Source organism: Esox lucius, chromosome 16 (assembly GCF_011004845.1).
Source record: "Esox lucius isolate fEsoLuc1 chromosome 16, fEsoLuc1.pri, whole genome shotgun sequence".
Classification (NCBI taxonomy): domain Eukaryota; kingdom Metazoa; phylum Chordata; class Actinopteri; order Esociformes; family Esocidae; genus Esox; species Esox lucius.
In genome coordinates this window covers 18,617,525-18,630,743 of record NC_047584.1, presented here as the reverse complement: position 1 = coordinate 18,630,743, position 13,219 = coordinate 18,617,525, and the positions used below count along the sequence as shown (strand labels likewise).

Sequence of the window (13,219 nt, the reverse complement as noted above, 5' to 3'; positions counted from 1 at the left end):
GCTTTCACTGAAGATGACTTGTTAATGCACAGCAAGGCCTTCTAGTACTGAGAGATCTCAAGTTGTTTTTACTGCAGAGTGTGGTGTCCAACCTAATATCCAACTCTCTCACAACTGTACATACTGTATTATTATTTCATTCTGTTATGTTCCTGGCAGAAGCTTGTGTGTCTATAATTTTAGCACAGTAATAAAAGACTGAATTTTCTGCAATTGTCCCCGTTGCCTTGACCTGAAAGGTTTGCATTTATCATCTTGACCCTAAAGGTTTGTGAATTGTTTTTGTCCATTTTCACACTGACCTCTGGGGACCCTGTCTGTGTTCTTTCAGAGAGGAAGATTCCTGAGGAGGACCACATCATTCTGGTGGACGGGCTGAATGAGGCAGAGTTCCACAAGCCAGACTACGGAGACACCATTGCCTCCTTCATCACCAAGATAATCTCCAAGTTCCCCCCCTGGCTCAAACTGGTGGTCACCGTCCGAGTCAACCTACTGGTATGCAACACTTCATCTATAGTCGATGTTCATGTGTGTACAATGTGCCTAATGACAGGGGTCATCACCTTAATATGTCACCATCCATTATGGAAAGATCACATCAATATACAAATTGATAGTTTAATATATCAGGAATCTATTGAATTGCCATATTTGAGTGGGTGCCAATGACCTTCAAAGTGTTCAAGGGTTCTGTCAACTGCTTTGGGTTGATATCAATATTTGATGCCTCTGAGTATTGCTGAGTGACAGTAGCACTGGCAGATCCTGACAAGTATAAAAAGTAGAAGGGCTTCACGAAGCCTTTCTCCTTGTCACACGCTCTCCTCAACAAAGTGTCATTTCTGCGGAGTGCATCGAAACACTTATCAGGAGAGCGGAAGAAGTAGCAGTGACCCGGCCAACAGGACAGCATGACAACAAAAACAAGCAGACACCTCTGGATGAAACTGACACTGAGTCGACCAATGGAGCAGATGAGCTGGGCCACTAAGCTCCGGCCTGAACAGCACCCTATCCCACACACCCCGCCCTACTCTCCACTGAGTTTGCGACACGTCCCTGTTGTTCACCATCAAACGGAGGGGGCTAAATTGGAAATACAGGCCCATTTGAGATGTGGCCCCGGCGTTCACTTGTTGGCGTTGGCTGAGGCAGGTTTTGACAGGTCTAATAGACAGGAGCCGGGCTGATTGCCTTGCCTGGCCGTGGAGACTAAGGCTTAGGACGATGTGGCAGCTGACTGACGGACATATCTGTTCCAGACATAAATGCTGCCTCAGTCACTCTGACTCCTTCTGGCCACGAGTACCATCTGCCATCGGTATAGGTACTTAAACAGCATCGCAGGCAGTGGAGTGGAGCAGGCAGCACTCATTGGTTTATCTACTGTGGTAAAAGCATGAGTGAGGGAGGTATGATCTGATCCACATGGTGGAATTGGAGAGACGGGCCCTTGGACCAGAGACAGGATATATCATTTTAGTTTTTTGAGCTACGTATCACGTCAAAATGTATTGATGCGTTTAAGTGCACATTTAGCGGCTGATGGATAAGGGGCTGTTGTATTCCATATAGAGGAAACAAGGGAGGCTAGAGTTGACAAATTCTGATATATTTTCAAACATTCACAAATTTGACAAAAATTCTGTATGAAAGATACCCAGAAGCAGGGAAATGTGGCATCCTTTCTGAAAGTTGCTGCAATTTTGATGAATACATACTCTCCTTATGTTGTAGTAAGAATCATTGGCGACTAAAGCCAGGTGAGGGTGGGACTGGTACCTTAGTGTAAACAAGATCGGTGCAAAGTCCCTCACAATGGCTCACAACCTGGACTAATAACTGAGGCTGTTAGTTGATGTGTTGTTTACAGACAAGCCTGGTGATTATACAGTGTTTTTTTTCTTCTCTTTCACACTCTGTCTCCCTCTATCTCTCCCTCTATGTCTCCCTCCCTCTATCTTTCCCTCTATGTCTCCCTCCCTCTATCTCTCCCTCTCTGTCTGTCTCCCTCTATCTCTCCCTCTCTGTCTGTCTCCCTCTATCTCTCCCTCTATGTCTGTCTCCCCAATTGTCTCTCCCTCTATGTCTCCCTCCCTCTATCTCTCCTCTTTCTGTCTCCCTCTATCTCTCCCTCTCTGTCTGTCTCCCTCTATCTCTCCCTCTATGTCTGTCTCCCCAATTGTCTCTCCCTGTCTGTCTCCCCCTCTATCTCTCCCTCTCTGTCTGTCTCCCCCATTATCTCTCCCTCTATGTCTTTCTCCCCCATTATCTCTCCCTCTCTGTCTGTCTCTCTCTATCTCTCCCTCTCTGTCTGTCTCCCCTTCTATCTTTCCCCCTCTGTCTGTCTCCCCCCACTATCTCTCCCACTCTGTCTCCCCCTCTACCTCTCCCACTCTGTCTCCCCCTCTACCTCTCCCACTCTGTCTGTCTCCCACTCTATCTCTCCCTCTGAGAAAGTGTTATCTCTGGGCTGCATTGCTTCCCTATCCTCCTCAGGACAGTAGGATTGCTGCAGGATTAAGGTGCATTGTTTTCCCCCAACCCTGAGGAGTGACATTGAAGTGTGGGCTGTCTCCACAGCGTTCCCCGCTAGAACAGTCCCCAGTGGCCTCGTCTCCTGCACTCTTTAGCCTCCCTAATCCTTTGTTTGCCGACCCAGCCGCATAGCCGATTGCTTAGTGCTCAGTGTCAGCTCCAGATAACCCACCTTGCTTAGTGACCTTGGGCTGATGGGAAGAGATGGAGGATATACACACGATGTATCCCTCGTGGAGAGTGGAAGATTTTCCGTTTAGGCCTTCATCTTGCAATGGTTATCTCTGTTCAGGAGGGAGACCATTTTGGAATTTAGAAATATGTGGGTTATTTATTGTTTTACCTTAGTCGTTTAAATAGTATACAGAATGTACTTGAAACACGAATAATGTTAAAATACATTTATATTGATTTTAAATGTAGCTTCTGCTTAAACACCTGAATTTCCCCTTGGGGTACCGCGGTTAACATTAAACAGCTGTACTAAATCTAATTACCATGTCCTTCTGCAGGAAATCACCAGCCTCCTTCCCTTCTTCAAGATCTCCCTGGATGACTTTCCAGACAACAAGGACATCAGCACAGATCTCAACGCCTACATCCAGTACCGCATCAACGGAAGCCAGGAGATAATGAACAACATCTCCCTCAACGGCAAGGCCGATCCCGTCGTCGTGGGCAAGGTGAGCAGCCACCTGATCAGCCGCAGCCAGGGCTCCTACCTGTACCTCAAACTTACCCTGGATCTGTTTGAGAGGGGCCATCTGGTCATCAAGAGTGCCAGCTACAAGGTGGTGCCCGTGTCCCTGGCCGAGTTGTACCTGCTGCAGTGCAACATGAAGTTCATGACCCAGTCAGCGTTTGAGCGCTCGCTGCCCATCCTGAACGTGGCCCTGGCGTCTCTTCACCCCATGACCGATGAGCAGCTATTCCAGGCCATTAATGCGGGCGCCGTGCACGGCGAGCTGCCCTGGGAAGACTTCCAGCAACGCATGCAGACTCTGTCCTGTTTCCTGATCAAACGGCGAGACAAGACGCGCATGTTCTGCCACCCGTCCTTCAGAGAATGGCTGGTGTGGAGGGCGGACGGGGAAAGCACAGAATTCTTATGTGATCCCAGGTGAGTTAAGCTAAATTACACAAACCAGTTATTTAAATGAAATTAGGCTTGAACTTGCCCACTGAATCCCACTCAAAACCTGCTTTCTGTATTCTGTCAGGGAGTGGACTTTGGTAAGCCTTTAACCAACAATACATAGTCATCAGGACACTTGTCCTTTCAGTCATTCAGGTCTCTTGAATTTAAAATGCAGCGCCTCTATCATTATTAAAATGTGTGGTTGCCTAGGGACAGCTCACTCTGAAAACATGCATTTGTTCTTTCACTCAGAAGGAGGAGAAGAATTACAGTACCTTGGTTGGCTCTGTTTTTTCTTCATCTGCTTTTATACATTTAAATAGCAAAGGAGACAGGTTACCATTTTGTTTGAAGAGCAAACAAGAACGAGACAGTTTGAATGCTGGTTTGTGCAGTAAATAGGATGAAAGTTCCTTTCAATAAGAATTGGTGCGTGCCTCATCTTTCCCATAGAGATGAAAATCCACTGATGTCTGTTTCTTTGCTTGAAGAAGACATTGAACATTGCCTTTTGAGTTATCTCAGTCCACTTCATCACTCAATCACAGATTATGTTATTGCTCCCTAGTTTTCATACTGCTGTTGATCAATAAACAAGGGTTGGTTACTTGTATAATCCGCTTGGGGGTAGAGGACAGTGTGTCACTGCAGAACAAATGACAGAATTTACTGCTCAACTCGGAAACAGAAGCTGACATGCCATATTTCTTCCTGTTGCTGTTAAGCTGTGGCCTGCTGGGTGAGAAAGGTAGATCTCTGTGGCCCAGATGGCACCCTAGTCCTTATATAGTACACTACTTTTGAGCACAGCCTTATGGTCTCCTTTTTAGAATGTAAGCCAGTTTGGCAGAAACACAGAGGTTCTCACCATACATTCTGGGTCCCATCCCTGTCAAAATATTTAACTGGGCATCTGACTGATAGGTTGAATGCCAGGAAACGCAGGGCTCCTTAAGTGCTGAGCGTCCAGGGAAATGCATTTAGCTGAAATTCACTGACGGCGAGGTTGTTTCCTTTAATACTGTTCAGATTGTAATAGAACAGCCATCTGTGTGGGTTTAGGACACCTCTTCCAAGACCCCCATCATCAATATGACGTTAGCGTTTCATCACCATTGCCTATTACGCAACTGAATCAGCAAGGGCTTTCAAAAGATATTTGATTGATTTTACACAAAAACACAGGTTCTGGGTTTCTCTTCCATATTGAAATCAACAAAACAAGATGAATGAAATCCCTTACTGCAGTGCAATGTCAATTAAAATCTACATAAAACATGACTAGGGTCGCCATAATATAACATCTGAAGTGGTTCTGGAAGTATTCCAAGCATGATTTCTAAATCTCGAATTTCTATGTGGTTTCTCCTGCTGGCCATAGACTGGTAGACAAGCAAGGGCCAGGTGAAAGATAATGAAACTACAATGAGTCTACTACCTAACATTTTGTCACTTCTCAAAAGATCTATTCTGTATCTTCTCTGAAATGATTTTCATTCTCATTAATTTAGCAGGTACAATTTCCCTGCACTATTTTAATTTAATGAGAGGTAGCTCACAGACTGTCCTGGACAGAATGGGTATGGACGGGTAGAGAAGCCAGAGGCATTGATGCATTTTGCTGTGTGAAGGAGGCTCGCCTGTCCACCCTCAGAGTCACCGGTTAGAATTCATAGAATATTACAGGGAGCCGCCAATTATGATGTGGAAAGCAGCAATTAAGGTCTGTAACATTCATGATTCAGCCTATCATCAAACGACTAGTTTGAATTGTGTTCTAGAATCCATCTCTTTTTCATTATGTTTTAATTTTGAGCAAATTCTCCCTCTACACTTCTGTAATTCTGACAACAGAAGTCCAATTTAAAAATTGTTCATATAAATGTATTTTGATTTGTTTAATACTTTTATTTGGTTACTAAATGATTCCATACGTTTTAGTTCATAGTTTAAATAGAAAATAGTAAAACTAAAGAAATACCCTTGAATTAGTAGGGTGTGTCCTAAGTTATGACTTTCACTGGGTAAATTGAATATGTTTTTCTGAGTAATATATCATTTTCCAGAATGTTTGAACATACAATATAGCTCAGTATTTGAATTATTTATTTTATATTCTTTTTTGCTAATCTGTTTTAAGGCTTTTACTGCTGTTCAGTGTGGGGGTGTCTTTAGCGCCCTAATGTATAGGTACTGGTCAAAAGCTGTGTCCTATATAGGATGCCATTTTAGTATCCTCTATCTATTTTCCTCTTTCTGTCCTGACTCTCGTCTGCATAGCTCCTCCAAGCTGCAGTCAGTACTCTGCCTTGGTGCACTCTCTCAGACCCCTCTGATACAAGCTGTTAAAACAATGACAGCAAAGACAGTCACACAGATCTAGAATGAAGCTATGAGCCAGCTAGCTGCTATTTTGTCATTTCCACATTGTAAAGAGACAGAGCACATTCATGGAAAAGGATCATAGTGAAGCAGCAGTCATGCGCAGCCTTTTAATGAAGTGCTCTCGTAATTAACACCAGCGAGCAAAGCCACAGTGAGAAGACGAGCACTGGATCCAACACAAGGGAGGCATTCTTCAGGCCACACCTCTTGTCCTCCTTGTGGGCCAGGATGGGCAGGGGCAAAACCGCATCCAGATATTTTTAATCAGGCCGACAGAGACGGTGCCTTCGAGCAATGGATGGAATGACGGACCATAATGATGACAAACTCTCCTACCTCTCAAGAGTAGATATGAATAATCTCAACACTCTGTCTCTGACCGCCTGAGCACATGAAACAGGCTTTCGTCTGATTGATAAACAGCTGCCATCACTCCCTGACCAGCAGAGCTTGAAAGTGAATGATGACCTATTTACGTCTCACATTAATACAAACTGAGAGTGTCTTTACCATAACATCACCACATGCAAACAACTCCACATTGTTTCTTTTTTTCCAAACCTTGTCCACCTAGCTGGTTAGAAATTAAAATGATGATGGAAAATGCCTTTATATTTTCCCAACAGGAGTGGACACGCTCTCATGGCCTTCATGCTTTCTAGACAAGAGGGGAAACTGAACCGGCAGCAGACCATGGAGCTTGGCCACCATATCCTCAAAGCACACATTTTCAAGGTACAGTCGACCAGTTACCCACTTTAGTTCTGGGCCAGCGTTCTCTCAGAGTGATGATCTAGAATCCTTTCGAAGGAGAGGAGGTTGATCCTCCATACTCTGAGACTCCATGCATACAGCCCCAGACTCTTGAGTGGATCTCCCACATTTCAATTCCCTTTGTGAATTTTCGAGTGCCTATGTTTATTTATGAGTTGTGATGGATATGGACGATATCAACAGAGGATGGGCCTTCTGGGTGTGGAGGAAGGCTCTGAAGAGAATCAATGGTTTATTCACCACTCTGAGTGTGTGTGTGGTTTCTTCATCTCTTTCGGTCCCCAGGGTCTGAGTAAGAAGACAGGCGTGTCGTCCAGTGTGCTGCAGGCCCTGTGGATCAGCTGCAGCGCTGACGGCCTCTCTGCAGCCCTGGCCTCTCTGAGGAACCTCTACACCCCCAACGTCAAGGTGAGACCTTCACCCCAGACCATCTGCACTGCTGTCATACACTGACATAGAATTCATTCATTTTTTAAAGGTATTTGGTGTTGGATAGATACAGTGAAGAGAAATTTGAGAGGGTGCTGTTGAGAAGGTGGAATAGATTAGAAAGTGGTTCAATCAGAGTTTGATCCCATTCCTCCCATATTGTCTTGACAGTATTGTATTTTACTTCTAACGTATTGGTCATGGATGAACAAATGGGATTTCCTATGCCATTTTCTATACCGGTGTCCAGTATGAGCACAGCGCTATCAGGGTAATGTTTCCTCCTCACCTCAGCTGTCCTCCCTGAACGCTTTTTAATTCCGCTGATGGTGCCAGTGTGTGTTATGATAAAGCATTCTGATTGGCTCCTGGAAATGGTCACTTACGGGGATGAGAGAGGCCATTGATGGAAATCTCACCAAGATGCTCACTTGCTCAGATAGATTGATGCAGGTTGCACTCTGTGCTGTTTGGTTGATCCTTTGCTATTTGCGATGCTGCTCCCAGCGGGGGGGGGAGGATGCTGTGCCCATCTAAATAATTACAGGACTCTTTTTAGATTAGTATTAATTTCATAAACAACAGGGCACGTTAATAGCAGAGCTGCAAAATGACTTTTTACTTTAAATCATGCCTGGCTGTCTGTCTGCATGCCCACTCTATTGTGTCTGAGAGAATAAATAGCCCTCCTAAGGCATACAATGCAATTATCAGAGGAGAATGAATGTATTCTAGCTTTAAGCAAAAAACAATCATATTTTTCTTTGCCATTAGTAGTATGCATTGTGGGGTTTTGAAACCCTTTGTCATCTTATTTTTCCTGGTATGAGATATTCTGTGTGAGTGTGACATCGCTCATAGAGACAGCCACAGACAGTGAGCTCCTTGCCCCCCAGAAACCATTGCTGCTAATTTATTCCATTGCAGGTCTCCAAGTAAATAAAACAAATTCCATTTCCTCTGCTTTTAAGGCAGAACAGGCTCCACGCAGGAATATTTTCTGATTAAACATGTGTTATTCAATTTCTTATCAAGGAGAAGGACACCCTCTGATTATCGCAACACTAGATATAAATTCCTCTGTGTACTTTTTAAAAATGATTTTCTGAATTGCTATGCGCCCTCTCCAACTTTAGTTTAAAACTAATCTCAGAATGGTAATCATATAATGTTTTAAAAAAGGAAGATTGTTTATCTCTGGTTGAATTTCAAGTCCTATTTTCTTTCGTATACTTAACAGAGACTACAGATTTAAGTCCATACTGGTGGTGTACTTCCACAGTAAATCTGTTGTCCTGTGAACGTGTGTCGTTCCTATAGGTGAGTCGTCTACTAATGCTGGGCGGGGCCAACGTCAACTACCGGACCGAGGTGCTGAATAATGGCCCGGTGCTGTGTGTCCAGTCCCATCTGGGCCACCAGGAGATGGCCGGCTTGCTGCTGGAGTTTGGGGCCAGTGTAGACGTGTTGTCTGAAAACGGCATGACCCCTCTCTGCTTCGCCTCCGCCGCTGGACACCTGGGCCTCGTCAACCTTCTCTGCAAAAGAGGAGCCAAGGTTGGTACCACCCGCTTGGCTCACCATGAGAAGACGCAAAGATCGGGGCTAATATTGGTAACGGAGTGAAGGACACTAACTTGGCCAGCGAAACAGCACCTCTCCGGCAGAGGGGAAACATTAAAAGGTTAATTCGACTTGGGACTTGTGAATCTGTTGGTTTTATAGTGCGGAGAGTAAGAGGTACAGCACCGCTGTAATGCGTCACATAAAAAAAACAAAGACCCACAGACGTCCTGTTGTGTGTCGCAGGTTGACCATGTAGACAAGAGTGGTCAGTGTGCCCTGGTCCACGCAGCTCTGAGGGGCCACCCTGACATCATCCAGTACCTTCTGGACCTGGAATGGACTCCGGACAGCCAGCAGCAGAGCTGCAACCTGAAGAACAAGGCCCTCCCGCAGGCTTTGATCGCCGCCTCCAGCATGGGACACACGCAGGTCAGGTCACCCTATGTCCTATGTAGTGCACTCAAGTGTCATTAGGGACGCGTCCACGCCCACTTTTCTGTTGTGTACGGCACATCCACACTAGCAGAAGACCTCAGTAGTCCTCCAAGGTTTATCCCAGTCAGTGGTGTAACAACACGAGCTCACCTCACAGCTCCACAAACAGGGAGGCTTTCACAGAGAATCAGTGAGACTCCAACAAGAACAAACTTCAGCTGCAGTTTCATCTTGTTTTACCCTGATGTAGTATACCGCTGGCCCACCGTGCGTAGAGTATCGACCCCTCATCCTGTCTGCAGCTTGGGTCCCGGGGGAGGGGCATAGCAGGTTGATTCTGGCGTGCTCCTCATTAGGAGCCCTGTGATTCCATCCTCTAGGGCTGGGAGTTGGTGTTACTGAAGTGGGCCAGAGCTATCGACCTTCACCCCCGCCACATACAGTGAGAAAGGAGAGTAAAGGAAAGCACACACACACACAGCTAGCTACCACTACTGAGGCTTTAAAACTATTGAACATGTCCTGCACAGTGCTTAGAAGAACCATCCAGGGTCCAGTCCACACAATACAGTCCAGGCATCAGCCTTCCCCTGATCCATCCATCATGCACCACACAAGCATAATTTGCTCTGGCAGCTTTTCATTGATCCTCTCAAGTTGTTTCATCGCTCAGTTTTTTTCCCCTGCGATGTAATCAGCGCGGCTTTATTCGATATTTGATGCTGGGATTCTGTCATTAATCAAAGTTTGTCGTTCGGCAGGTTGTGAGAGGCTTGTTGGCATTGAATAACGAGCACGCCGTACACATCGACGGCCATGACACACTGTGGGGAGAAACGGGTACGTCTTCCATACATCATTTAATGGACTTTTATTTAATATATCGGGGCAGGCTGCCCTGGTCCTCAAGTGCCCCCGGCACGTAATGTTTCTTTAATGTCTCCCACCCAGATGATCAGGTATACTGACCTGACGAAATCACAGACCTGATACATTAACTAAGTACCTCCGTGCAGTGCCTAGTCGTGAAAACATCCTACAGCACTCCAGGAATAGGAAGAGCTACTCCTGTAATATGGCATATATAGTATTTTCATCCAAGCCACTTACAATCAAGGGTGCATAGCCACTAGCCTGGCGTCTTACTCTATCGACCGAACCACTACTTTCTCTAGTGATGTGGCAGGCTCTTTGCGCTCAGCCCATTGTACTGTAATCTTGGTGTGGGCATTACTGCTGAAATGATGCTGTGTGGCACTCTGTCCCCATCCGACTGACAGCTTCCTTCCGCTTTGTGTAGTCCCTCACATTCACCCTGGTCATTTTTTGTTGTAAAGCCTCTCAAATTTACCCTGTCACCTTCCCTTAAAAACGTCTCTGCTTAGGTCACTTGGGCTTTTATCTAGATGGAGAGCCGCCTGGCCGTCCTGTAACTGCCCAGCTAACTGACTGATTTTCTACTTAAGAGCAGAATTACACGCATCGCTCCCAGCGGTCCAGTCCAAGTGCTGAGTCATTGGCACAATATATTGTCCATTTAGGTCATGCCAGGCCATTTGTCCTGTTTCTGGTCCTACCACTATCACACACCTGCTCATATATTCCTCTAAATGGAGCTAACCAGAGTTTCAGTTCCTGTTAAAGATCTGAAATGAATCATTGACCGCTAAGCACTGCAGAGAAGGATTACGGTATTTTTGTTCAGCAGTATAAAGGAACCAAATCTTGACTGAATCTCACCCTATTCCCTATATGGGCTGTGGTCCAAAGCAGTGCTGTACATAGTACAGGATGCCATCTGGGACATGTTCTGATCGCAGGGGTCTGTTGACTCATCAGGGTCGATGTGTAACTGCTGAACAAATCAAATATATCTCTGGGGAACATTGGATTTGAAATAAAACAAAGATGAGGCCCCTGGGTGTAGCAGCATCAAATGGTTTGAGACCTAGTGGGTTGTGTCACTGGCCCACAGCAATACTGATTTCTACATATTATTCCTGTTATATTTCATAATCACCATGGCCTCTGGTAAAAAGCTAAACACTGGAGATGAAAAGAAACAAACTACAGACTACCAAATTTTTTCCTCTTCGGTAGTGTGTTAAAGATGAGAGTCCACCAGCACACAGAGAGATGTCTGTGAATGTCTGTCGATCAGATGTCTCTTGGACTCTTTCAAAGTCTTACAACTTCACTTGTAAGGCCCAACATATAGGCCATAGCATATGATCATGCTCAAAAAACCTAGTGATCACAAACTGAGCTGCATTCAAATGGTCCAAAAGTTCCCATCTCCTCATCATCCTGGCAGCTCATTTGATGACCAGACTAATGCTCAGAGAGAATGAGAACAATTGTCTCTCTGTGGCATCAGCAGAATAGCAGCCGTGGTGTAGCCAAGCAGTAACAAATGGCTCTGATGTAGGTCAGCCCATTAGGACTAGGAGGAGAGTGGCTGCTGCCCGCCAAATGAAACCCTATACAGTACTGTATTTACATACTACATGAAGAACTCTGGAGAATTCTTAGGCACCTGCGAATCGAACTAAGGTAGTTTATTTGTGTGTTTTAATTTAAAATATATATAAATATATATATTCATATAAATACATAAATATCAAATATAGATATTTTTTTTTTTACAAATAAACCCTTACTATGCAAATTACTTTAGTTTGACTTTCAGGCGCCTAAGACCTTTGTACAGTGCTGTACATAGTGCACTACTTTGACCAGAGTTCGTAGGCCCTCCCCATACTCTACTCAACTCTACTGCTGCTTACTAGCGCTGCTTCAGCAAAACACATTTCCTGGGCAGAAATCATTTCTTATCAAAAAGTGCTGCTTCAAGTGTTGCACCTTGTTACGTCATCACATTGCTGCATGCCAATATTTGTGTTGAGTCCCAGTACAAACTCAGAGGCCTACTTCGTTCTTAGAGAAAAGGCAGAGGCCTGCTGTCCTAGTTTATTGGCTGTGTTCATCACATGGTAGTGCAAGAGGCATAATCCTAACTCATCATAAGTAGTAGGCAGAGGTGTATGGCGTGCTTTAAACACTAGATTTACACAGCGGCCTTAGCTGGTGACCCTGTAGACATGACCATTACTGTGAATAATAGTAGTCAGGCTTGTGTTCGTTCTCAGAGTTATACCATGCTGTATGTGCCACCTGTGGCTGTGATCCCATATTTACCTGGTGGATGTTAAATCATAGCCTCGTCCCTCCTGCCGACTCCCATCCATTAAAGGCTAATGCAATAGCAGGTCATAGGTGTTCCCGTGGCGCCAGGCACAACAACAGAGACCTAAACCAGGGAGACTCTCTCCAACATCCAACTCAGCCACAAATTAACATGTTTTTGAAGATAATTGCAACACCTGGCTCTAGGCTCATTCAGAAGTGCCGAAACACTTTGTTGTCAAAGTAGGCCAATATTATAGATTTTGTGCACTGTGGCGGTTTAAACTCATCGAAATGAGGGATTTTAGCCAACATAAAGAGATTTCGTTTCTCTGCCCTCCTCCTGACCTCTTGAGAGCTTGACTTAAATGGCTGTATTCAGTGCCCTTATACAGGAATGATGGGGTTCTAATTTAATAAGACGCCATCACACGGATATAGAAAAGAGCACCTGTAGTTAAATGTTATAGATACGACCTAGAAAGAAAAAGGTATTTGGGGCCTTAACATACTGAAATAAGCCCAGCAGCATTTCTGTGAATTTCTGTTTGAGGCTTTATTAATCCAGTGTAGAGGCCTGTATTGATATAGAGATAGGCAACTCATTTAGACACAAATACCCGGGGTGACATATGGTCCTGGAAATTGACATCAACAAAGCTTCAGCACGGAACAAATTCACTCAGCTAACAAACTATCTAAGAAATGTCATTTCATATTTTAAAGGCAGCTGTGAGAAAAAATTACATATTTATGCAAATCGAC

At 44.8% G+C, this 13,219-nt stretch overlaps 1 protein-coding gene across 7 annotated transcripts in view; it reads left to right on the top strand.

Annotated features, from left to right (window-relative positions):
• The window catches only part of tanc1b (tetratricopeptide repeat, ankyrin repeat and coiled-coil containing 1b), a 142,156-nt gene that overhangs the window by 116,089 nt on the left and 12,848 nt on the right, over positions 1 to 13,219 (top strand). For 6 of the 7 annotated variants that reach the window (XM_029125838.2, XM_020054922.3, XM_010890827.4 and 3 more), the window contains 7 exons: positions 332 to 498; positions 3,054 to 3,661; positions 6,691 to 6,799; positions 7,124 to 7,246; positions 8,588 to 8,824; positions 9,077 to 9,262; positions 10,030 to 10,108. In XM_029125838.2, coding sequence (XP_028981671.2) covers positions 332 to 498; positions 3,054 to 3,661; positions 6,691 to 6,799; positions 7,124 to 7,246; positions 8,588 to 8,824; positions 9,077 to 9,262; positions 10,030 to 10,108 — 1,509 coding nt within the window. Of the gene's footprint in view, positions 1 to 331; positions 499 to 3,053; positions 3,662 to 6,690; positions 6,800 to 7,123; positions 7,247 to 8,587; positions 8,825 to 9,076; positions 9,263 to 9,648; positions 10,109 to 13,219 lie in introns of those variants that run through there. The other variant, XM_010890825.5, reaches the window with a different exon arrangement.